Source organism: Kryptolebias marmoratus, linkage group LG19 (assembly GCF_001649575.2).
Source record: "Kryptolebias marmoratus isolate JLee-2015 linkage group LG19, ASM164957v2, whole genome shotgun sequence".
NCBI classification, from domain to species: domain Eukaryota; kingdom Metazoa; phylum Chordata; class Actinopteri; order Cyprinodontiformes; family Rivulidae; genus Kryptolebias; species Kryptolebias marmoratus.
The window spans coordinates 5,010,458-5,033,950 of NC_051448.1; the positions used below are offsets into that span (position 1 = coordinate 5,010,458).

Sequence of the window (23,493 nt, forward strand, 5' to 3'; positions counted from 1 at the left end):
AAGGAAAAAAAAAAAAAAGTCTGAATCCTAAATCTAAATTTTTTTATATATACATATATATATATATATATATATATATACCGGTGTCAGTCAGTCGTAATATTACAAAGGTAGCTAAGAAGATTGGGCAATGAGATGCTTCACAATCAGTCTGCTTTTTTAATATTTGTAATTTGCTAGAGTTCTGCACCTTCAGAAGTCCCATTTAGTATATATATATATATATATATATATATATATATATATTTAGCATTATCCTCTTTGCCTTAACTATATGACTAAAATTTTTCAAAGAAAATCTTTTTACCAGTTATTACAGAGGTTATCAAAGCCGTAACACGGCAGTTTGCTCTCAGACTGCAGGTTTACTTGTGGTTCCTAAAGTTCCTAAACGCAGAGGTGTCAGTTATCTGTCAGTTATCAGGCTCCTCTCTCGTGGAACCAACTTCCAGTTTCTGTTCGTGAGGCTGACAGCCATTATCCTGTCTGATAAATCCTATAGTTAGGGTTGGTTTGGGTTTCCTGAGCTTTTCCTTAGTTACGCTGCTATTGGCTCAGGCTGCTGAAAGTCAGAACTGAGGTCCATCATCTTCTGAGGAACGAGGCGAAACTTCCTGTTGGTCCTAGCAGCTGCAGTCGCCACATTTTTTATCAGCCACTCATAAACGGCAACAAAAGAAAGAAAAAAAAAAGCAGGTTATAGTAAATATTTTTTCAGCACTAATCCTCACTGAGCAGTTTAATCATTTTACTGGTCTCTAATGGAATCTTGTGGTTCTTTTAGTGATTTTATACTGCTTTGAAAACTTAAATGTTTAACAATTTGTATTAAATATTCATCAGACATTTTTATGTAAATGTGCTTAAATTAGTCATGAATAAAAAGCTGTGATCGGTGGAAAAAGTGCCGAAAAGTAAATATATGCTCATGCATTTTGCAGGTTATGAATTGAACATATTCTTAAACTAAATTAGTGGTTTCCTGTTTGTTTAATGGCCTCATTTTGGCGATAATGTGCACGCTCTTCTGTGTAGGTCACTCCCTGCACATTGGATAACTTTACAATTTGAATCATAAACCGTGTTTCTAAAATAGTTTTGCTCTGGAGTACTGAGTTTCAAGTTTGAGGGAGGTTTGTAAAACAAGTCAAGTGCAACCAAGCGTTTTATCTCAGACAGAGGAGGGGTTTTGGTGGGGCAGCTGCTTCCCTTCGAGGCCCCGCGGGTAACATAAGAGGAAATCCAAGGAGCACCAACTCCTGGAGCAACCTTTTCCTCCTGAGAAGGAGAGCCTGTTTTTCCAATTATCTTATTAATCGATGCATCTCTTCCTTTGCTCTTCTTCCCCACTTTCTTGTCCCTTTCCTCTCCCCTCTGACCTGCAGTATGTTCCTCCAGACATGTGTATTTGTAACTTTGTGCTGGAGCAGTCCCTGTCGGTCCGAGCCCTGCAGGAGATGCTGGCCAACACCGGGCAAAGCAGCGAAGGGGTGAGTCCGTTCTTGTTCCTTCACACTGAAAACCCTCTGGTTACTTTCACGTCTTTTTAAACCACACTCACACAATGCTTACTTGCTTAAAAGAATCACTTTGTAATTTTAACACTGGTGCATAAACCATTATTATAACACAGGGTCAGCAAAAACTGAATTATAGTCTTCCTAATGATGTCTAGTGAAAATAATTTACTAAAAGCATCCCAAAATAAGCCCTCACAGGCAGAGAAGCTGAAGATCTGGAGGTACAAATGTACTGATGCTGCAAAAAGAAGCTCCTCGGCTTAAATAACGGGACATATTGAAGCCATCCAAGGAGGACCAGGTCCAGAAATTCTACTTTTTTCAAATGCTGATGCACAAAAGGAAGCCAAATTACTTTTACTTTTAGTGCCAAATTAGATTATTAATGATTGGACTTGATGATTGGAGAAATGTAACCAGGAGCAGGTTTTCTATAAATGAGAAATGAGAAATGTGACTTTGCCAGCCTTTACGGATTGGTAACTATAGCTTCAGAAAATTTTAACTTTTAGATGTAATTATAGTTAAAAAAAAAAAAAAAAATCATCATGTAACAAATCAAAGTCTGGTTGCTTTTATATCTCGTAGTCAGATAGTTCTGCAGAAGCTTCTTTAACACAAAGAACTTTAACTGAATTCTGGAGAGAGACGGTCTCTTTTTATTCTTTGTAACACATTCCTGTTCCGGCTCTGAAAGGAAAAGGCCCTCAGGTGCAAAGAAAGGAGGGAAATGATCTGTGAGTGCTCTGCTGCGCCCGCTGCATCGTCCCTCTTCGCCCTCCGCCCTCTTTGATTTTACTCTAAACAGTTTCGAGTCCTTTCTTGGCTCCACTCGAGCTCGGTCAGCATGTTTATCAGAGCAGCATCCTGCTGATTCTCTGTTGGGCCGTAGAAGTGTCATTGCTAATAATAAAGTACTACTACTGAAGGCATGTGTGTAATCTGTGAAATCCCAGTAATGTTCACTGAAGCAGTTAGAATAGCTCACGTTTAATCTTATTTAATTAATAAAACTCATCTGTATGGAGAAATCAAGAGAAGAAAGATTCTGTTCACATTCTTCCTTTACTCCAACGTTTTTCTGGGAAAACAAAGAGAAAACAACGCTTACTTGTCTAATAGATCGTATCATTTGGTATAAGTTGCTTGATACTGCCAGTGTTTCAGTAATTTGAGAGAATAAAATCACTCTTCCTACTGCATACATGTGGTCTGAGCCATTTTTAAAGCAGTGCACCGAATTCTTATCAGATGCTTGAGACAGACCACTTGTATTGTAGGAATAAGGAGCTGAACAGCATGAACTGTTGTGCAGTATAAATGTGGCAGATGCAGGAACTCGAGCACCACACGATGTTCTGAAGCCATTTTTAAGAAAAATTGGGTCCAAAATTCCTCAGTGCCGAACAGTTTGAGTTCATGCTGGGTTTCTGTGGCCACAGCTGTCCTTTGATGCACAACACTGCCACAGATTGTACTTAAAGTCTCATTTTTTATAAAGAATTAGGCCTGCATTGTTATTAGCCCGGGTAGCAGATTTGTTTTGTGCTCAATATCGATGGCTGGCCTCGTTTGGCGAGACGACACGATGTTGGCGAGAATGCAAACTGTCTGGTAGCCGAGGCTGATAAATCCTCCTCCTAGTTTCCACGGTCAGGACCCATTTCTCCTACACTGTTGCTCTCAGACTTGTACAACCTTCCGCCTCGCATCTCGATAACTTGTTCTTTTCGTTTGTATTTGTTTGTTATTAGAGTGCTGACCATGAAAAATGGGTAGGTCCATCAGTTTGTTCCTCCATCATGTTGTCAGTGTGCATGACAGACGTCCCGGCTGCTAACTGAAGGGGGCTGAACTTCAGGCACTTTCACTCAATGTAATGCCTATTTCTCGATTGTCGCAGCTGCATTCATCCCTAACAAAACACCAAGCTTTAAAGCAACAAGCTTTACGTTATATCTTAATGGGCGTACATTTTACATTGATATATTGAGCAAACAAACAAAAATACATTTATTTATAAGCAGACTTTCAGCCTTCAGCTCATAATGGAGCGGCGTTCAGCATATTCTTTCTCCATCTTCTTCTGGAAACTGTCAGAGCTTTGAAATATGACAATCTTGAAATAGCTCTGCACTGGTGCTGTCCACCTTTTTGTCCACATGAGTGAATGTCTTCGCCTGGCCCCTTTAAGGACTACTTTGTGTGCAAACGTCCAAACTCGTAAGGTCTGCTGCTCATCTGCTTCAAACATTCGAAACACTCTCTCTGTACGTTTTTATTTGCATAAATTAAAGACCATTTTTAATGAAAGGGTCTAAAAGGCATGCATTTTGCTGTTCTGTTTTCTCTGAGTTTGGTCTCTAACTGAGGATAAACGGTATTGACAAGAGGAAATGTTCTGAAATCAGCTTTGATTTCAGATGTGCAACTATTAGGACTGTTTGTCTTCTGGCATCAGATCTTTCTGATTTTATGGTAACAACAACGATAGATTTTAATTTTGTGGATAATCGACAAACACTAACATTACATTTTACGAGCTAAATGCTCAGTACATGAAGTAACCAACGAGAATCAATAAATCAGCCGTCACTTTACAAATGAGGCTGGCATGAAAAGTTTCTCCACTGCATTGGGAAATTGATTAGTTTGCTTATTGCCATCCTCTGACCGCTCATATAAGATGAGTTATCAAGTCAATGTTTAGGCAAAGGACTTACTCATCATTTAGTGTAAAAACTCTGACTCTGCCAAACAGAATCAGAGAGTTTCATTTCTGAGAAGGAAATTAGGAAAAAATAAAGGATTAATTTGGCTGAGTATTTACCGAAAATGTTGGTATCACCTACTGGTGATAAAAACATCAAGAAGTAATGTTATTATTGTCTTTTCATAACTTTGGTTGTAGGTAAAATGAGTGCATAGTTTTGAAAAATCACTTTTACACCCCCCAAAGCAGCTTAGGTATGAGTGTAGCCATAAACTAAATATATATTTTTAAAAAACTGCTTGAAATAAGTTGTTGCTGAGAGCTCGGTGAGGTTGGGAACCTTTCAAGGATGAGGAAGATGAAGAGCAAACCAGGATGGGTTTGAAAGGGGTTTTTTGCACTCGTTGAAATGTTAAAATGATGTTTAATATGAATGAATTATTCCAGTTAAGGAGAATTCACATCAATGTAAATCAGACGCAAAAGGAACAGGATAAAATGAGAGAAAGTGGATTTTTTCACGTCACTGTGTATGAGAAAGCGTATCACTCATGCAGGCTTGTGAATCAGTTTAATCAGATTTTGGTTGCAAAGATGAAGCAGAATTTATTCACCAAAAGGACACTGTAGAAAATGAGATTATCCTTTTTGAAGTTTGGTATAAAGCAAAATGTTCAGGTGCTTCTGGCAGCGGGGGACACCTTATCAAAGGTCACTTCCTGGCAGTGGTGTGTCAGTGCAGCAGCAGGGCCGATCCATTTACCCCCCTCCCCGCTGTTCCTTCATACCCAACCCATTTTTCTTTTCAACAAACCCTCCATTTGATCCGTTCGACGCAAGCCGTCCAAGAGAGATGATGAAGCCAAGAGAGAATGGGCTGGGGGGTCGTGTTCAGGAAACATTTGGGGTCCGTTTTAGACATGACCTCATCTATAAACACAAAATAATGCTGACAACGTTACAAGAAAGGAGCTGCAGGGTGTCGGTTTAAGGTTGTTTTTGTTGCCCACCAGGAAAACCAAATAACATGAAACTCCACTGAAAATACAGCACTAATTGATTTTATTCTTAAATCCAAAGTTTAAACAGTATGAGAGTTAAATTCATAGAAAGTTTCCTGTAAATATATTTAACTTTGACTCAGATTCAGTTATTTTCAAGGAGAAATGACTGGAGCGTTTATCCAACTCATGCTATGCCCTTTTTTATCCTGCTGCTAGAGGTTAATTAAAAAGGTAGGTGCTGGTTTTTATTTTTGGTGTAAAGATGGCAGCAAGAATCCCATTTTCATTCTTTACCTCCACATTTCCTCGGGTATTTTCCTAACCTGCAGTTTGGTACGGCGATTCTTGTCCGTCACAAGAATGAGAAAGATGTCCGAGTGTGGTATAAACGTCTGGTTTGTGTTTATTCCGGTCACCTCTTCGCTGTTTCCTGCTTGTACTTTGAGTGGAGGGCTGAAAACAAAAAATCTCCTTTGAGATATTAGTCATTCAGGACATGGCTGTCCTAAGAGTTTGAACTGAACTTAACTGGACTTCCCTTCCTGTTTTAGAAGATGTTTCACCTGTCATCTGAAACACTTCTTCACCTCTGAAGAATGGGTGAATCAGCGACTCCTTTAGTGAGATTTATCCAACAGCTTTTAAAGCCTGAAACTCCCGATCCATAATCAGAACTGAAGAAGCGTTTTGGATGACAGATAAAACAGCTTCAAGAAACAAGAAAGAAGTCCAGTTCCCTTTAACTCAACTCTTAGGATCTCTTGAGTTCAACAGACTTTATCTGAGCAAGGATATAAAGCAAAAGGAACTCAGATTTAAGCCCAATCTCATTTTTATGTTGCCCTTAAATATCTAGCGACCTGTTGGGTCATTAGAGGCAGAGGCTGACATATTCTCCAAAGAAATTGATACAGCTTTTAAAGAGAAAATGGTTTTATTTAAGTTTGTTTCAATGCCAGGCAGCTCAGCCATCCTACAGGTGACACACAGTTGGCAAATCCTTTAAGCAAAGATTGAAACCTCATTGTTTGTCTTCATTTGTTGGGTCCCATTTAAAAAGGAAAATGCCTCCCCAACCCCTGGCATAAACAAGTAGCAGAAACAAGATAACATGGGATTGGGTCTTAATATCTGGCTCACGGATTAAGTGGAAGATGATAATGTTCGGAGGATGAAAATGTGAGGTGATGAAAATAATCTGTTTCCTGTTTGTTTGTCATCAGGCGGGTCAGGGGGGTGGACACCGGACCCTGCTCTACGGTCACGCCATCCTCTTACGCCACTCCTTCAGTGGCATGGTGAGTATCAACAAAAAAACAAACTTTATATCGTTTCTTCTCCTTGGAGATCAGGAGAGAATTATTAAATGTCTCAGATTCTTCATGCATACTCGGTTCAGAGGGTTCAGGTTTATGAAGTGGGGTCCTGTGGAGAGGGAACGGTCACTGTCTTACCTTATCTTATCTTACTTAATGACTCCGATCTCAGAAGTTTCCTAATGGTTCATGTTAGGAATGGGCAGTGGTTTTTGAATATACCAAGACTCTAGTTAAAACGAGTGAATTCAAGGAATGAATGTGATCGTCAGGATTGATTTCTAACCCCAGTGCCGAGTTGTTTTCTGACTGTAGTTTTCCAGTCTTTGTGCTGTTTTTGACACACACCCAACCCCATTGTGGCATTGTACTTTATTTTGAAAGGATTGTGAAGTGGAAACTGGTCACCTTTATTGAAATCATGATTTTGCTTAAAATGTCCTCCCTAGTTCATGTAAATACTAATTTATGAACCCTTAGTAGGGTTGGTTATTCTGACAGAAATATGATATTCCTGCCAGAAGAGCTGCATAATTCAAAATTGATGGTGGTGTAAAGTTTTATAAAATAGCATTTAAATGACCCTCAATAAAATTTCTGAGATTGGAGTTGTTTTTAGATGACAGTAATCCACTTTAGCCATTAACTCGTTAACCTGGCCAGAATTAGACCCTTGTTTCTCCAAACTCACGTTGTTCAAAGAGCTGTTTACAACAGGGAAGATATTAATTGTTCATAACCAGATCTCGACTTTCAAAAAGCTGAATTGTTTCTTTAATAACTTCCCACATTAAAGACGTTGCTGATGAGTTCTAGTTGATTTTCTTCAATGATTAATCAGTTAACACACTGATTGATCAGCACTAAAGCTTCACCTCTCTCTTTCTAAACCATTATTAAATACTTTTTTTTTTTTAAATCAAAGCTGCTTTATTTTTTTGACCCAACACTAATTCATTTTTTACTCACCAGTACTTGACCTGTTTGAAGACATCGAGGTCTCTGACAGACAAGCTGTCATTTGATGTTGGACTACAAGAAGACTCGACAGGTACAGTATGACTAACGAGTTCACTTCTCTCACAGTTTCTCGAACATAAATCAGCTCGACTCAACCTTAAATCGATGCTTATTGTAGAAACTTGGACTGCATACGATACGGGTTGTGTGTACAAACTGTGTGTTAAACTACAAAGCTTCTGAAAGGGGATTTATCCTCGGACATGCACTTTTTCTTCAGTATTTCCCAGATGATTGATGATTGTTCTACGAAGCATGGAAGAACGAAGAACACAGCTATTATTAATATAGATCTGTATGCCTACATTTGTTCATAGACCAGCTCAACTTTTTACATACATTTGTGTCTCTAGGAGAGTCCTGCTGGTGGACGATTCACCCTGCGTCCAAACAGAGATCCGAAGGAGAGAAAGTTCGCATCGGAGACGATCTGATCCTTGTCAGCGTGTCAACAGAGAGATACCTGGCAAGTTTCATTTTAGATCTTTTATTTAACCGAGGAAAAACACAAAAGTGTTCAAGATTTATTGAAAAGTTTGTTCAGGACACATTGCAATACTGTGCAAAAGTTTGTAAATCAGCAGAGGTAAAACAGGCCCTCATTTGGTTGGCCGTTAGCCTAATCTGGAGGAAGACTTCTGCTTTTTATACTCTTTATGCTGACTAAAGTCATGTCTGCTACCTTCAGAAATCCATCTATCCATCTTCAAATATTTCTAAAATGATAAAAAATAACCTTAAATGTTTTAAGATGTCCTGGCTTTTCTGTGTTTCTCTGTATAAATAGATATATCTGCCTCGTCTGGTTGTTTTTATTTGAGATTATTTAATCCAGCAGCTTCAGTGTGCCGTCTGTCTTTAAAGCGACTGTAAGATGTTTCATAGCCGTCTCGCCAGGGAATTTAATCTGAAAACAGGAAAACTTCTATCTGTAATAGAAATCTGATTACCTGTAAAGGGCCTCTGCGCATGTTAAAAATATTCTTTTCATGGGACTCATCCATCTGGCTAATGGGCTTAAAGTTAATGATGTCTCCCATATGCAGAGCTGCACGCTCGACCTCAATTAACTTACTTGGTAAAGGCAGAGAGAGGAATGATTTTGACGTGCCGGGCATATAAAAGTTTGTATCTGTGTTTTTTTAGAGGCTGCTCGAGCCCTTCAGAGAGGGAAATACACAACTAAATCAAAACTTGGCAACTGCTAAACTTCCATTCCAAAAAGAAACTCATTCAGGAGGATATAAACTCACCGTTTAAAGAGCGGCACACAACAGCAAATCAGGCCAAAGCAATCAGTGCGCCGTTACTGGTAACTGAAAATGCTGTTTTTGTGTCTCAGTTTAATCCATCTGGATCTCAGGATCTCTGCTGCAGAGATACTGATATTTGTTCATATGAGGAAGAGGCAAAACTTCATTAATCCAAATTATCTCTACACAAAGAGATGATGTCGATGTTGCACAGAAAACTGATTTCATACAAAATGAACATGAGCAGTTTTTTAAGGGGACAGTCTGGTCAGCTGTGACATCAGTTGGACCAAAGAATATGGAAAAACAGACAGGTTAGTCTAATTTTTAGCTAATTGAAGTCCCGTTTTGTTTGTTTTTCAGGCTCATGAAACAACTCTTTCTGAAAAACAACATACCGATGTTAGAACGCTACACTGGATAATGATAAACTTTTAAACTTCCCCGTGAAATTGTTTTAGTTTGGTGCTATTTTCTCAACCAACCTGGTGTCACTTTAGGAATGTATGTGCTGAGCATAGAATAAATAACTCACGTAGTCGTTGTCATATATCATAAATGTGAGTTAAATCCTCTTAAAGTGCTTAAAAATGTTTGATCAGGACTGTCACTATTGGAGGTAAATGTGGATAAATGCTTGATTACTGCTGGAAGCAGTTAGTGTATTATCTGTGTCTACCTTCTTATAAAAAAGTGTTAGCTGTTTTTAACCCACATTGTTCAACAGCAGAAACGTAATATATTTATTTGTTTTTGAAATGCTGCAGTTTTCCCATTTGAATCCTATTTTTATTACCACAAAAGCTGCAACAGTTGTCTGACGTCCTGAGAAACTTGCTTTTGTCTTGCAGCATCTCTCCATCTCTAACAGCAACATTCAGGTGGATGCCTCCTTCATGCAGACTCTGTGGAACGTGCAGCCGACCTGTTCTTCAGGCAACATGGCCGTAGGCGAGTTCTGTGACCCCTGCAAATAATGCATTCATAGCAGAAAATAAAAACAAATTAAAAAATATATAATAAACTATATGTTTTGTTTGTATTTTAGGGTATTTAATTGGTGGACATGTAATGCGTCTGTGTCACGGTCATGATGAGAGCCTGACCATCCCTGGAGCCGACAGGAGTGAAGAAGAGCAAAGGTCAGGAATAAATTATTATGTCTCACGCCTTGAACTGATTTTTGACAGGCAGAAATTGTCCAAGTTAGTAAAGCACTTAGTTTCACTCAGAGTAGAGCTAAAATTTAATAAAGGTGCTGTCTTTTTCTGCAACACTTCACCAAGGTTCTGTTTGAATAAAATGTGTCAAAAGTTTTATTTCACTTGAAATGCCAGTAAGAGCTTAGAGGACCATAATAAGGAAGGAAATAAAGTCGTAGAAGCAAAGGTTGAAATGTTGACACGTTCTATTTTTCTCCTCCAGAGTTGCATGCAGATTAATTTAATTTGATTGTTTCTGTGATGTAATAGTTTAAATAAATATTTTACTCACTTGTGTTCTTGTGCTCACAGAATAGTGAATTATGAGGCGGGTAAGGGAGCTTCAAAAGCCCGCTCTCTGTGGAGACTGGAGCCTCTCCGGGTCAGGTAAGATGAAATGGAAACACTGATTTAAAACCCTGGATTAGACACCTCTTTGAAATAGACACACTTCATATGGATCTTCATAAAATATGAATGGAACTGGTGAATTTTTTATTGGAGGCTCTAATACTGTAGATTATAAAGTTTTCCTTCCCCCGTCCTTCGCTGTCAGTAACACTTAGTTCGACAGAATACAAGGTGCTGATCGCCATTCTTCTCATTATATTCATCTTCTATCAGCCTCCATATTGTTCGTTTATAACTGGCCCCAGTTTCCCTCCAGTCACTCCGCCAGCTCTCATTTGGATCGTTGGCGTTAAAGCAACATTAAAGTCAAATAAAAGCAGAAAAAAATCAAGCACAGGTCACGTTTTTGATGTTGGCCTTCTGTGTTTAGCTGGAGCGGGAGCCACATTCGGTGGGGTCAGCCTTTCCGTCTTCGCCATCTCTCCACCGGTCGTTATCTGGCGTTGACCGAAGATCGTGGCCTGGTCCTGCAGGACAGAGAGAAGTCCGACACCAAGGCCACTGCTTTCTGCTTTAAGCCATCTAAGGTCAGCACTCATATATTTACTTTTGTTTCTGCTCATTTTTGCCGTTTTATTGGTTCCCATAATGCTGCTGTCAATAAATGTTCTTTGCTAATTTGTCTCATTAAAAGGGGAACAAAATGTCTTCCACTAACTCTTTTATCGAATACTCCCAGGTGTGCCTGCTGGCTGTTAATGAGCTCAGTTCGCTTCACTATAATTTGACCTTTTCAGTGTTGCTGAGTAGACTGAGCCATAAATGTTAGAGCAAACAATCACGTTGTCCAAGATAATGTCATCTCACGTACTCATAACCACTTTCAGCAAAGACATGAAATTTATCTTCCTCACTTCCTCACTGAAATGTGACGCATTTGGGTTTCTTCTTTTAGGTTGGCTAATGGCTTTGTATTGTTTTTTCCAATTTAATTTGAAATCAGTTGATTTATGTAGCGCCAATTCACAGCAAAAGTCATCTCAGGACACTGTAAAAAACTATTCACATGCATTATAAAATGCCAATTAGTAAAAGTTATCCATCTCTGGAAAACAATAGATTGCATCAGCATTTCACTTTGTCACCATGCCGCATCCTCAGCAGCAGCACATTGGAGAAACTCCCTTTTTACGGAAAAAAAACCTCCAGCAGAACCAGAACCAGGCTCAGGATGGGCGGCCATCTGCCTGATTGAGAGGGCAGGAAAAACATAGACACAGAAAGATTGGTCCAGGTGTAGTTTCTATGGAAAGAAAAAGGAAAAACACAGGGTAATGACAGCAATAAATGCATGTATAAGCATGGAGAGCAGAGAGAGGAAATGTGGTCAATTTGTCTTCCAGAAGTCTGAGCTTATAGCAGCAGAACTAAGGGAGAGCTCAGGAAACCCAACCTTGACTATAGGATTTATCAAAAAGGAAATTCTTAAGCCTGGTCTTAAAAGTAGACGGGGTGTCAGCCTCAGAGACAGAAACTGGAAGTTGGTTCCCCAAGAGAGGAGCCTGATAACTGGAAGCTCTGCCTCCCAGTTAATTTTTAGAAACTTTAGGAACCACAAGTAAACCTGCAGTCTGAGAGAAGTGCTCTGTTAAAAAATATGGAACAATAAGATCCATATTTGGAAAAACACGATCTATCATAAGAACTCAGGCAGCAGCATTTTGGATCAACTGAAGTCCTTTTTTAGTGACTTGTTTTAGGTTTATTTTGTTTTTTTTGACATCCAGACAAAAAAAATGCAATTGTCCAGCCTTAAAGTTAATGTTTCCAACTTGAGTAATATTGTACGGGTGGAATAAAGCAATCCTAGGTGGTGTTGGGGTTTAAATACACATCCTGGCCAAAAATCACACTGAGGTTGTTCACATTAGAACAGGAAGTCAAGTTAATGCTGTTCAGAGTGAGTGAAAGGCTGCAAAGTTGGTTCCCAAGATGCTCAGGTCCAAATAACCCATCCTTTCCCACAGTTGTCATGTCGAACTGGTTTTTAAAGGTTTGGTTATGATAGTTTGTATTCTAAAATGTTTTTCTGTTTAAATTTTACCCTAACAATGCTAACTTACTGAAAATGCTATATTTAATGAAATTATGTTCTGTTATAATTTATATGCTTCCTTTTAAAGGCAACAAGGTAATTTGGTTAAATGACACAATTTATATTTTTTGATAATCTGTTTGTTTCAGTGCCTCATTGCTATCTAGTTCTGAATCTCCTTTAAATGGTTACCAAGAGTCACTTTTATAGAGGACTGTTTTCTTAGTAGATATCCTTTTTATGTGAAGTTTTCACAGTCTTCCTGACTTATTAAACTCCTGACAATAGAGATCACCCTGAACCCCTTCAGCAATGGCTTTGAGGGTTTTCTGAGGACTCGTGCTTGTTTGGATAAATATAGCTTCTTTATTTACTCTATTTTTAACCAGCCTATCCATCTTCTAACCGCATCACCTCGTGCATACAGTTTCTGCATCCAGGAAGGTCAGCTCCTCACCGTGTTGAACATTGTCATTAATATGTTCCTTGCTGCTTCCTGTCGACAGAAGTCAATTGAATCGCTTCATCTCTGCTGTGCCTGAAAATTCTCGGCGTTAATGAGGCCAGCACCAACCTGCCTCTCTGATTAACATCTAATGATTTATCTTCATATTCATTATGGATCTTGTTGAATTTCCATGCCTGTGTGTATGTGGGTAATGTTCATGTGGTTCCTTTTGGATGTGAATATGACAGGAAAAGGGTGACTCTGGCCTGAAGAGGGACATCGATGGGATGGGAGTCCCAGAGATCAAGTATGGAGACTCCATCTGTTTTGTCATGCATGTGGCAACAGGACTGTGGCTTTCTTACCTGGCGCCTGATGCCAAATCATCTCGCCTTGGTCCACTGAAGAGAAGGGTAAGTGTGATTTTTATCAAAGCAATGTCTGCACATACTAGAAAGATGCATTTCCTCAAATACAGATAGACTTAAAATAGACTGAATTGAGTAAAATTTTATATTTAGTTACAAATTCTCAATTAACTGTAAAGGGCCATATTTCAGTGGCAGCAACAATGTTTGGTGGTTTTCCTTTGTGATGCTTTTCCCAAACTTTAATCAGTCTGATTCTGTTTGTTTCTGGATGGATTTATTCCGTCAGTCCTTTCCTTATCAGACAAAACTCATGTCTGAAGATTAACAGTATAAGACCTTCCACTTCCTATTCCCAATCAGGTCTTTTGGTTGTTTTAGCTGTAATTTTTTGGGGGTCAGCAACAACCACCAATGAGTCACATGCATCAATAAATAGGCTTTTAAGAAACTTGGATGTAAATGCTGGGAAATAAAAGTGGAAGCATTGATCTGTTCTCTTGTCTTTGTTGTCCAGCCCAGATGTTTTACAGCACAAACAAAACCCAACAAAAACACAAATTCATTGGCTTTGCTGTTCCAGTAGTTTTGGACGGAACTGTTTTTTTAAAGTATTCATCTTAATTTAAGCGTTTAATTACAGGACAAATGTCCTGTTACTGAATGTCCTAAACTTGTAACTATTTACAAGACAGGGTCTTACAACTACAATCGAACTATTGACACATATCAGTTTAAATACCTGCCCCAGTCAGGCAAATGGTTTCCTATTAACTTGAAAACATTGTCTGTTTTGGAAACTCTTTATTTAAACCCTCACAGAGTCACCATAAGGTAGCATAAGATATTCACCTTGGTGTGTGTGTTTTAGAGGAGGGGTGAGGGTGGGTGACAGTTTTGTGAGAGGTCCCGGGTTCATTCCCTGGACGAGCCCCCAATATGTTACGGTCCTGGTTTCACTGTGCCGGACACGCGACATAAAGAGTCCAGACTAGATTACATCATGCAACGTTTTATTGAACCCAAGTCCGGACACAAGAGTAAATCTAGTAGCCCAGGCAAAATAAACAAAAGAGTGGGAGAAACCTCAACCAGCCAGCTGTAGGCCGGCTGATTCAGACCGCTCCCCTAACCCTGCCTCGAGAGCTTACCCTACAACCAGAAACCGGAAAAACCCACTAATACCTGCGACTCCCAGACTCAAAACATTCTAACAAGGTGGCCTGCAGGTGCACATCACAATGACTATTTAAACAGGAGCGGGAGCAAGGATCCGGTGCCGTCAACAATCAGGTATTCTTCCGGACTCCCTCCACCCGCTTGGTAGGTGGAGCTAATTCCTTTTAAACACCCTTCCAGCCACTCCGCTGAAAGGAGAAGAACAATTAATCAGGCACTCATTTACAAGGTAACACAGGGACACGTAACAGGGATGAGGGACTACAGTGCTCATCACTGGGCCTTCCTCCAGAGATGCCACCTCGTGACGGTGTCACGCCGTCCCTGCAGCCTTGGCAGCAGGCCAGTCCACCTGACGTGTTGGAGGTGATGGTCAGTTCACCTTTAAATCCTCCTGCCTCACTGCCGGCTCCGGTTTAAACTGTTTCAGTGAATCGGTGTGAAAAACTTAAAAAAAAAAAAATCTACACGTTACATATTTCTTCCTATAGTTTGTGGAACAAAAATTAAAAAATCTCTGATATCAGATCGTTAGGGTTTTAGAAATGATTTGTGTTGCCTCATGTAGATCCTATTTTAATGATTAGAAAAGTCATAGTATTTCTGTTTGTCATGGCGCAGGCCTGCCTTCACACTGAGGGCCACATGGATGACGGCCTCATCCTCCAGCGCTGCCAGCATGAAGAGTCTCGAGCTGCTCGCATCATCCGAAACACCACATTCCTCTTCAAAAACTTCATCAAGTAAGGCCAAGATGCATTCACAAATAATTCTTCTGCAAAGCAAAAACAGTGACGCGAGTGTAAGGCTTGTTTGATCTGTTTCGGGTTTTAAATCCTGATTCTTGGCCTTCAGAGCTTTGGACAGCGCCGCCGAGAGCGAGATCAACGCAGTGGGCGGGTACGTGGAAGAGGTGCTGCAGACCCTGAACGATCTGATCGAGTACTTCAAGCAGCCCGATTCAGAGCTTGAGCATGAGGAGAAACAGTGTCTGCTCCGTTCGCTCATCAAACGCCAAGACCTCTTCAAGGAGGAGGTGAGAGGGGACGACAAGGAGCCAAACCCCTCAGAGCTCTGGTTGGGAGCGGGTTAATCTTTGATTAACTAGAGTCTAAATCTCTGATCAAAAGGAGGAATCCCACTTAAGACCAAAGTACTGAATTCATTGAGTGGACACTGCTTCCACATTCATATCATATATATTTGTATATCAAAACATTCGCCTCAACGGGAAACGGTGTTCTGTGACTTTAGTTTTTGCGACTTTTACATATTTTGAATTATTTAACTTTCTTTACAAAAGCTTTCCCCCTCCAAAAAGAAAATCATTGAAATCAGCTATATGTTTAGCTAATTTTAGCTTTTAGCCACTGCTGATTTTAGTTTTTAGCTACCATTTTGCAACATTAGGTTGTAGCTACTCTATTGCTGACTTTAGCATTTAGCTCCCCTATTGCTAATTTTAGCTTTTGGCTATTGTTTTGCTGACTTCAGCATTTACTTACTATTTTGCTACATGTACCTTTTAGCTTCTGTTTGGCTAACTATAAGTTTTAGCCACAGTTTTACAAATTTTTGCTTTTAGCTATGGTTTTGCTGACTGTGGCATTTAGCTTCAGTTCTAATAATTTTAGCTTTTAGCTGCTACTTTTTGGCTACATTTAGCTTATAACCACTGTATTGCTGACTTTAGCATTTAGCTACAGTTTGGCTAATTTGAGCTTTCATCCATCTTAATTTTTGCTTGTTTTAACTTTAAGCTTCTTCACCAAATTTCAAATCAAATTTTGCTCTCTGTTTTTGCAGAAAATGCTAATTTTTCAAACTACATTTGCATTTTAACATAAAACAGGTACTATTTTATAAAATATGAAGCCTTGTAAATATTTTTCAGCCTTTTCATCTGTTTAAAAAAGTAAATTTTTACAAAATCAAACAGGAATTTGTGGTAAATCAGCACTAAAACATGTATTATTGGTGGGTTAAACACATGCATCTGGGTTGTATTTGACTGACATGTATGCAGCCGGGTGATAAGATGTCATCCATATACCTTTTGTCAGGGCATGCTGACCCTCCTGTCCAAATGCATCGACCGGATGAACGTGTACAACAGTGCAGCCCATTTTGGAGAGATGGCCGGGGAGGAAGCTGGTGCAGCGTGGAAGGACATTCTGAACCTCCTTTATGAACTCCTGGGTGAGTGAGTGATGGATCACATCAAACATCGCCTGTCAGCAGCTGTTCAGTCTGAGTAGACATACAGTATTAATCTTCACTGATTGTTTTATTTTTTGCACTCTGCTCTCCACTTGTTCTTGTGTTTTACCCTCATTTCTATCTTTAGTTTTTCCTTCATTCCAGCCTGCTCTTGTTTTCTAATTGGTTGCAGGTTTTCATGTTTATTTGTTGCAACAGAAGACTTTTGTTTTAAAGGTTTCACCTTTTAACAGAACATCAGTCATCACTGCTGGTGGTAAAGTCTTTTTTTAGGGCACATATTGGGTTATAGATTCTCAATCTGTAGAAAAGTTTTATTGTTTAGCCTTTTTCATGGGTGATTTGTTTTCCCGACATGGGCGCGTTCTCATCAGCAGTTTCCCCTCAGCTCACTTTGAGTACTCTTAAATGAATCGCCTCTCCTGCATGCACAGCTCCATGTATATAAACCCCCACACAGGAGTGAATTTCTGCTCCCCCCACGGTGAGGTCACCCCCAAGGATGCAGAGGGCAGTCTGAGGAAGCAGGTTTTAGATGATGGATTGTTCAACGGTAGAGTCAGTTAGCATGCTGTGGTGAGCCGTTATCGGTTGATGTTGAGCTTTTTCTGGAATTCTTCTCAGCAGCAGAATATCTGTCGTGATTTTATGAGGCTGTAGATGTCCCATGTTTTGCTTCAAGTCTGAAGGAGCCTGTGCTGCAGATTGTCGACTCTTGGTGCTCATCCCTCATTTAGGAAAACATTGTTTTATACATTTATTAATTTATTCTAGCTTGAGCATTATCCTTTGTGTTGACTTCTGCTGGAATCAGGATTTGTAGCCTGTGTGGTACCAGGTTCCCTCTTAGATGGATATTTTCACATCAACATTGAACCTTTTTGCCCTTGATCCACCTGCCCGGCTCTGTTCATGTGTTCATATTGAATTATGGGTTTCCTGATAAGGTGGCGTGATGAGCTTTAGACACTCATCAGTAATCTCTTTGACACAAAGTGCTGTTTAATGGATTCATGGACATTCAGTCAGTCGAGTGTCCCTGAAGCAAAATGGTGCAAAATGAGAAAGTGAAGTAATGAGGCTACTTAATGTCTTTGCAGAGGTAGGAAAAAACGGCTGAAAGGGAACAGAAATAAACTTCTTATTGAGTTCAGAGCTACTTACTTCACGTTGACTTTCTAGTTTTTCCACTTGTCTTCATCAGGTGTAACTTGAAATGTCAGACTGCGACCTCAATTCTGTGTATTTTAATTCAACATTATGTCTATATATATTTTTATTTGTTGTTGTTCAGCTGCACTGATTCGTGGAAACAGGAACAACTGCACCCAGTTCTCCAGGAACTTGGACTGGTTGGTCAGCAAACTGGAGAGGCTGGAATCATCATCGGGTATCATCTGAAACAGTTTTTTACTTCCTGCTCCTCGAAAGCAAATATGGAACAACTAAACATGTCATTTCGTTACGGGTGTCATGTGGTTTGTTTCTGATTCTCTTCGTTCTGCAGGAATCCTGGAAGTCCTCCACTGCATCTTGGTGGAAAGCCCGGAGGCCCTGAACATCATTCAGAGAGGACACATCAAATCCATCATCTCTCTGCTCTACAAGCACGGACGCAACCACAAGGTGGGCAGAAACATAAAACATATAGTAACCTGGATGTATTTTTAATAGTGAATGGATTCTGTGAGTCATTTTTATATATTATTTATATATTATGATTGTACAAATATATATCAGTGTATCCAGTTTGATCAGTACAGAGGTGTTGCTTAACTAAAAACAAGAAAATGCAAATAGTAAAATTTCATAATGTTTTTTCTTCAGTTCTAGTTCTGATGGACAGTTTTATCTGCGTTTATTGTATGTTTGGATGCAGTACTGATGAGAAAAACAAGATTTTTTTTGTGAAACCTTTGACAGCATCTGTTGGCATTTATCTGAGTCTTTTGTCCCTGCAGTACTGGTCTCTGAAGACAGCATGGAACCTAAATCCACGACTTGAAACATTTGAGCTCGAGGCGAAACTGAGAAAAAAATTTGTTCGTAAGGCATCGATCTTTGTTAAACAAAAATCCAGGCGACCAACCGGATCTCTGAGTTTCGACATGCCAGCCCCGGTGTTTTACATGCAGTGTTTAAATGTCACAGTAATACTGTTATTTAGACTGTAAATTGTATCGGGCATTTAAAGGGCACCTTCATAAACAACAGCTGCTGGTCACGAGTGGCAGATTGAGGACCGGGGTCCTGCTGACTTCAGGGCTGTGCAGTTTACAGCAAATCTGACTGAATTTATTATCGCCCGCTGCACTGAACGGGGCCACTGGATGAATTTTAATGAAGCTCTCACAAAGTAATCATTGGATGTGCATCTACAACTAATTAACTTTTGGAGTCGGACCGATTCAAGATGGCTGTCACAGTTAATTGACCTTAGCAAACACAAAATTGTCTCTAAATCGGGCAGTTTTACAGATACTGACCTGAAATTTGGTGTCGCAGTAGCTGAGACAACAGATTCACTGAGTGCTAACAGATCACTTGAGACTTTTGTGTAAAACTTTGGCATCTAAGGAAGACCGTGATGGGCGTTCCTTTAGGAGTGCTACTTTTATTTAAAATGATTTAATCGAAAAACAAGGTGTATGGTTTCAGATGTGAGTGTGTGAATGAGGCTCATTTACTGTTCTTTTAGATTCTGGATGTCCTGTGCTCCCTCTGTGTTTGCAATGGGGTGGCAGTGAGAGCCAATCAGAATCTGATCTGTGACAACCTGCTTCCTAAGAGGGACCTGTTGCTTCAGACCCGACTGGTTAATGATGTTCAAAGGTAAAGAAGCTCAAAACGGTTGGTGAAACTGTGTAAGAGTTTATTTCTCCCACCGTGAATCTTCAAAATTTATGTCTAAATTCTTAAAAAAGTGGTGCTGTATTATTTTTGGGCGGGGGAAATGCGCCACTTTACGTCCAGCAGAATATCTGTTCTGGAAGTTTCCCTTTTTCCGTCTCCAGCATGAGGCCCAACATCTTCCTGGGCGTCGCTGAAGGTTCGGCTCAGTATAAGAAGTGGTACTACGAGCTGGTCATCGATCAGGTGGACCACTTCGTGAACGGAGAGCCGACCCACCTGCGTGTCGGCTGGGCCAACACTAAAGGCTACGCTCCGTACCCTGGTGGAGGAGAGGGGTGGGGAGGCAACGGGGTGGGCGATGACCTGTACTCCTACAGCTTTGATGGACTTCATCTCTGGTCAGGTTGGTGTCTCAATATACATCCGCTCGCAGCTCCTTTTTGAGAGCCTTTAAGAGTTTAGAGTTTAAGAGTTTTCTTGGTTGGTTGTTCCCATTCAGTCAAGCACAGTTCAGTTTGTTTGTATATCACAATTCACAACAAGTCATCTCAGGGCACTATACAAAAGTACAACCAGAGGAGAGCCCAGGAAACCAAAGCCAGCCCTAATTATAGGATTTATCAAAAAGGAAAGTCTTAAATGTAGACACAGTGTTTGCCTTATCAGTTTTATTGGTGAGCCATTTCCCAATCTGGATTTAATTCTGGCTGAGGTTTGTTCTTTCCGAGTTCTTCTAGTTTCAGTTCAGTTCAGTAAAAAGTCTAGATCAGTTCATTTTAGTTTCATATAAAGGTACTTTTCCTCATGCTGTACACTTCTGTGAAGTGAAAATAGTTCTCAATGTTTTGTTTTTTTGGCTCTTCTTAAACTCTCAAATGACAAACCAATAACTGATTTGCGTATAAAATTTTACTCAGATGTGTTTTGGCTGTTTTATTTAATATCAGCTAGTACCAGTTAGAAGCTTTGCAGGTGCGTATTTTCAAGTTAGTTTGTAAATGAAGCCATGTCCAGTTTTGAGGATGTTTTTTTATAGTGAAGGTTTAATGGCAAACAGTAGAAATTCAATTGGCTGACTTTTTCTGAAAAGCTGTACAGCTTGGTGAATGATTTAATACCTCTGTCATCAAACCTGCTGCAGAGCCCGGGACTGGAGTTCCAGCTGACTGCAGATGTATTCAGCATCTTCATAATTTTTTCACTTCCAGAGCCTCTAAAAGACCCATTCCTGCCCCTCATCCGTTTTGTGTCACTCCCTTTAAAGCATTTATCACTCGTCTCTCCTCCTCTCTTCTCCTCACTTATCATTCTGCCATACATTTGCTCTGACTTTGCAGCTGTAATCGAGTTGCTCTCTGTTGTTCAGGTCGAATCCCGCGGGCCGTGGCCTCCATTAACCAGCACCTGCTGAACTCGGACGACGTGGTCAGCTGCTGTCTGGACTTGGGCGCCCCCAGCATGTCCTTCAGGATCAACGGGCAGCCTGTGCAGGGCATGTTCGAGGACTTCAACACCGACGGGTTCTTCTTCCCCGTCGTCAGCTTCTCTGCAGGTGTCAAGTAAGGTCTTCTAGGCTCGGTGACCAACTCAAACACGTTTTTCTGCGTATATTATTCTTTTTGCAACCTCAATGCTGAAACAGTTGGGATGTTGTGTAAAATGTAAATAAAAACTGAATGCACTAACTTGTAAATCTCATAAACTCATATTTTATTCACACATCAGACTTTTGTTTTTTAATTAACATTTTACAAAATGTCTTAACTTTTACAGAATTCAGTCTGTACGTAAAAGCAATGATATCCTATTAAATGAAAATGGATTATGGATTAGAGATAAATGAAAGCCAGAAAGCAAAGGAAGGAAATCTCATATTCTCCAAAACAGTCCTATTACTGAGAACTGAGCTGTGTGATAAATGATGAAGTGCTTAAACTCCCATTAGGTCACATATTGTCATCTGGTGTTTCATCTCAGAGCCCGTTTCCTGCTGGGCGGGCGCCACGGAGATTTCAAGTTCCTGCCACCTGCCGGTTACTCTCCGTGCTACGAAGCCCTCCTGCCGAAGGAGAAGATGCACGTGGAGCCTGTGAAGGAGTACAAACGGGACCATGACGGGGTCCGCGACCTCCTGGGAACCACGCAGTTCCTCTCTCAGGCCTCCTTTATTCCCACTCCTGTTGACACCAGCCAGGTGAGGAGCTGAACGTCGCAGCTGCAGAATCGGAATTTGGACAATTCACAGTGAAGCGAACGGCGCTCTCAAGAGTTATTAAATTATAACTTTGTTCATGGATTATTAACAGGGATCCTTTTTTTTCCCTTAACAGATTGTTCTTCCTCCTCATCTGGAGAACATCCGCGACAAGCTGGCAGAAAACATCCATGAACTTTGGGGGATGAACAAGATCGAACTGGGCTGGACTTACGGCAAGGTAACGCTGCTCCCATGCTGCAGCTGCGGGGGGCGCGGGGGAGTCCAACATAAAAGCTGCGAGTTAGATGACGTTCGGCTGCAGTCATTAATCTTAAAATGCTTGTTGATGGCTCATTAACTTTAAGATTTCTGTTTTAACGACATGGCATGACTGCTGACTTACGAACTGTCGATGCGCGCAGCCACAGACGGAAGCGATGCATTCAAGGACTTCTTAAATGAAAATAGACACTGATTCTTTAAAGCGATTAAACAAGGAAAAAGGAAAAATATGTAAGGCTTAAAGAGCAAAAGGATCTTTTGCTGAAAACTCCTTAGAGGAGTTAATTTATTAAATAATGTTTTTAATTTTTTTTGTTTAACGTGGTTTCATTTAGTTCTTAGCAAAACTATTTGCAGCCTTTTCTGTTTATCTTGCTTCTGCTTTGGATGAAGGGTTGAAACCCCACTCCAAAGTACGTTACAGGGTTAATTAACGGGCTGGATTTCTCATCATTTTAATGTGTGTGTAGTATAACTCATTTATTTTTATTTTCTAGGTGTTGTCAGTACAAATACAGTGTATAACAAAACCCATAATGTGTAACATTCTCTGCTACTCTGTTTCTTATCTTCACGTTTATGTAGATTTACAAAATGTTTTCTTTAATATACAACAACCAGTTTACATTCAAGATATTTGTTTCTGATAATTGCAGTCTTTTTTAAAGGAGAGTTTGAGGTAGGGAATAATTATTTATTCAGAATTTGTGTTACATTAAAAAGCAGCATACATCAAATTCATTAGTTGCTGGTTCAATTTATCTGATTTTACATAAAGTCTGAATGTCAGATGACACATGTTTTTACTCCAATATGTTCTTTTAAAGGGATAGTTTAAAAGAACATATCAAATGAAGTTCTTATCCTCCATCAGTGTAAAGTCTGGATTCTCTAAGCCTTTTTTTTGTAATATTTTGTGACATTCTCAAGTACAAACTAATCTTTTAGACTGCTAAAGTCAAGGCAGCTTTGGAGCAGAAACATCTGCTTTATCATAAAAGTCCTTCATCTATAATGGATGATAAAGGGCTTTGGTTACAAGTTTGAAGCCATAAAAATATTTTAAACGGTATGTAAACTCCCTAACTTATATAGTATAAGATGATATAGTATTTCCTAATCCTTCTCTACATTTGGGAGCCATTCTGATTTTTATCTTTGGCATGAAATAAACCATGAATCAGTATTTCACACAGCTCCTCTTCTAGAAACCAAACGTTTTTCCTCAAGCTCCTGTGTGCAGAATCTGAAGACATTTTCATCACTCCCGTCTGCACAGTTTCTCTCCCTCATCATTTTCCTCCCCACCGCAGAATGTCCCATCAGAAGTCTGATCACACACTCCGTCTCTTTTGTACCGCCGTGGTTATCACAGAACGATAATCCACTGGGGCTGTAGCCACTGAAGCCATTCAGCAGAATTAACGAGCGTCTCTCCTTCTGAAGAGAATGACGTGAGCGTTAATTAAGAC

General features: G+C 39.9%; 1 protein-coding gene across 4 annotated transcripts in view; it reads left to right on the forward strand.

The window, feature by feature from the left end:
• The window catches only part of ryr3 (ryanodine receptor 3), a 105,579-nt gene that overhangs the window by 23,421 nt on the left and 58,665 nt on the right, over nt 1-23,493 (forward strand). For 2 of the 4 annotated variants that reach the window (XM_017411853.3, XM_017411854.3), the window contains exons 3-22: nt 1,386-1,490; nt 3,275-3,295; nt 6,461-6,535; nt 7,526-7,604; nt 7,927-8,039; nt 9,678-9,777; nt 9,875-9,968; nt 10,341-10,415; nt 10,810-10,966; nt 13,171-13,335; nt 15,091-15,212; nt 15,325-15,505; nt 16,533-16,668; nt 17,984-18,079; nt 18,197-18,315; nt 19,388-19,521; nt 19,704-19,945; nt 20,909-21,101; nt 21,520-21,736; nt 21,873-21,977. In XM_017411853.3, coding sequence (XP_017267342.1) covers nt 1,386-1,490; nt 3,275-3,295; nt 6,461-6,535; nt 7,526-7,604; nt 7,927-8,039; nt 9,678-9,777; nt 9,875-9,968; nt 10,341-10,415; nt 10,810-10,966; nt 13,171-13,335; nt 15,091-15,212; nt 15,325-15,505; nt 16,533-16,668; nt 17,984-18,079; nt 18,197-18,315; nt 19,388-19,521; nt 19,704-19,945; nt 20,909-21,101; nt 21,520-21,736; nt 21,873-21,977 — 2,529 coding nt within the window. The remainder of the gene's footprint in view (nt 1-1,385; nt 1,491-3,274; nt 3,296-6,460; nt 6,536-7,525; nt 7,605-7,926; nt 8,040-9,677; nt 9,778-9,874; nt 9,969-10,340; nt 10,416-10,809; nt 10,967-13,170; nt 13,336-15,090; nt 15,213-15,324; nt 15,506-16,532; nt 16,669-17,983; nt 18,080-18,196; nt 18,316-19,387; nt 19,522-19,703; nt 19,946-20,908; nt 21,102-21,519; nt 21,737-21,872; nt 21,978-23,493) is intronic. The other 2 variants (XM_017411855.3, XM_017411856.3) reach the window with 1 other exon arrangement.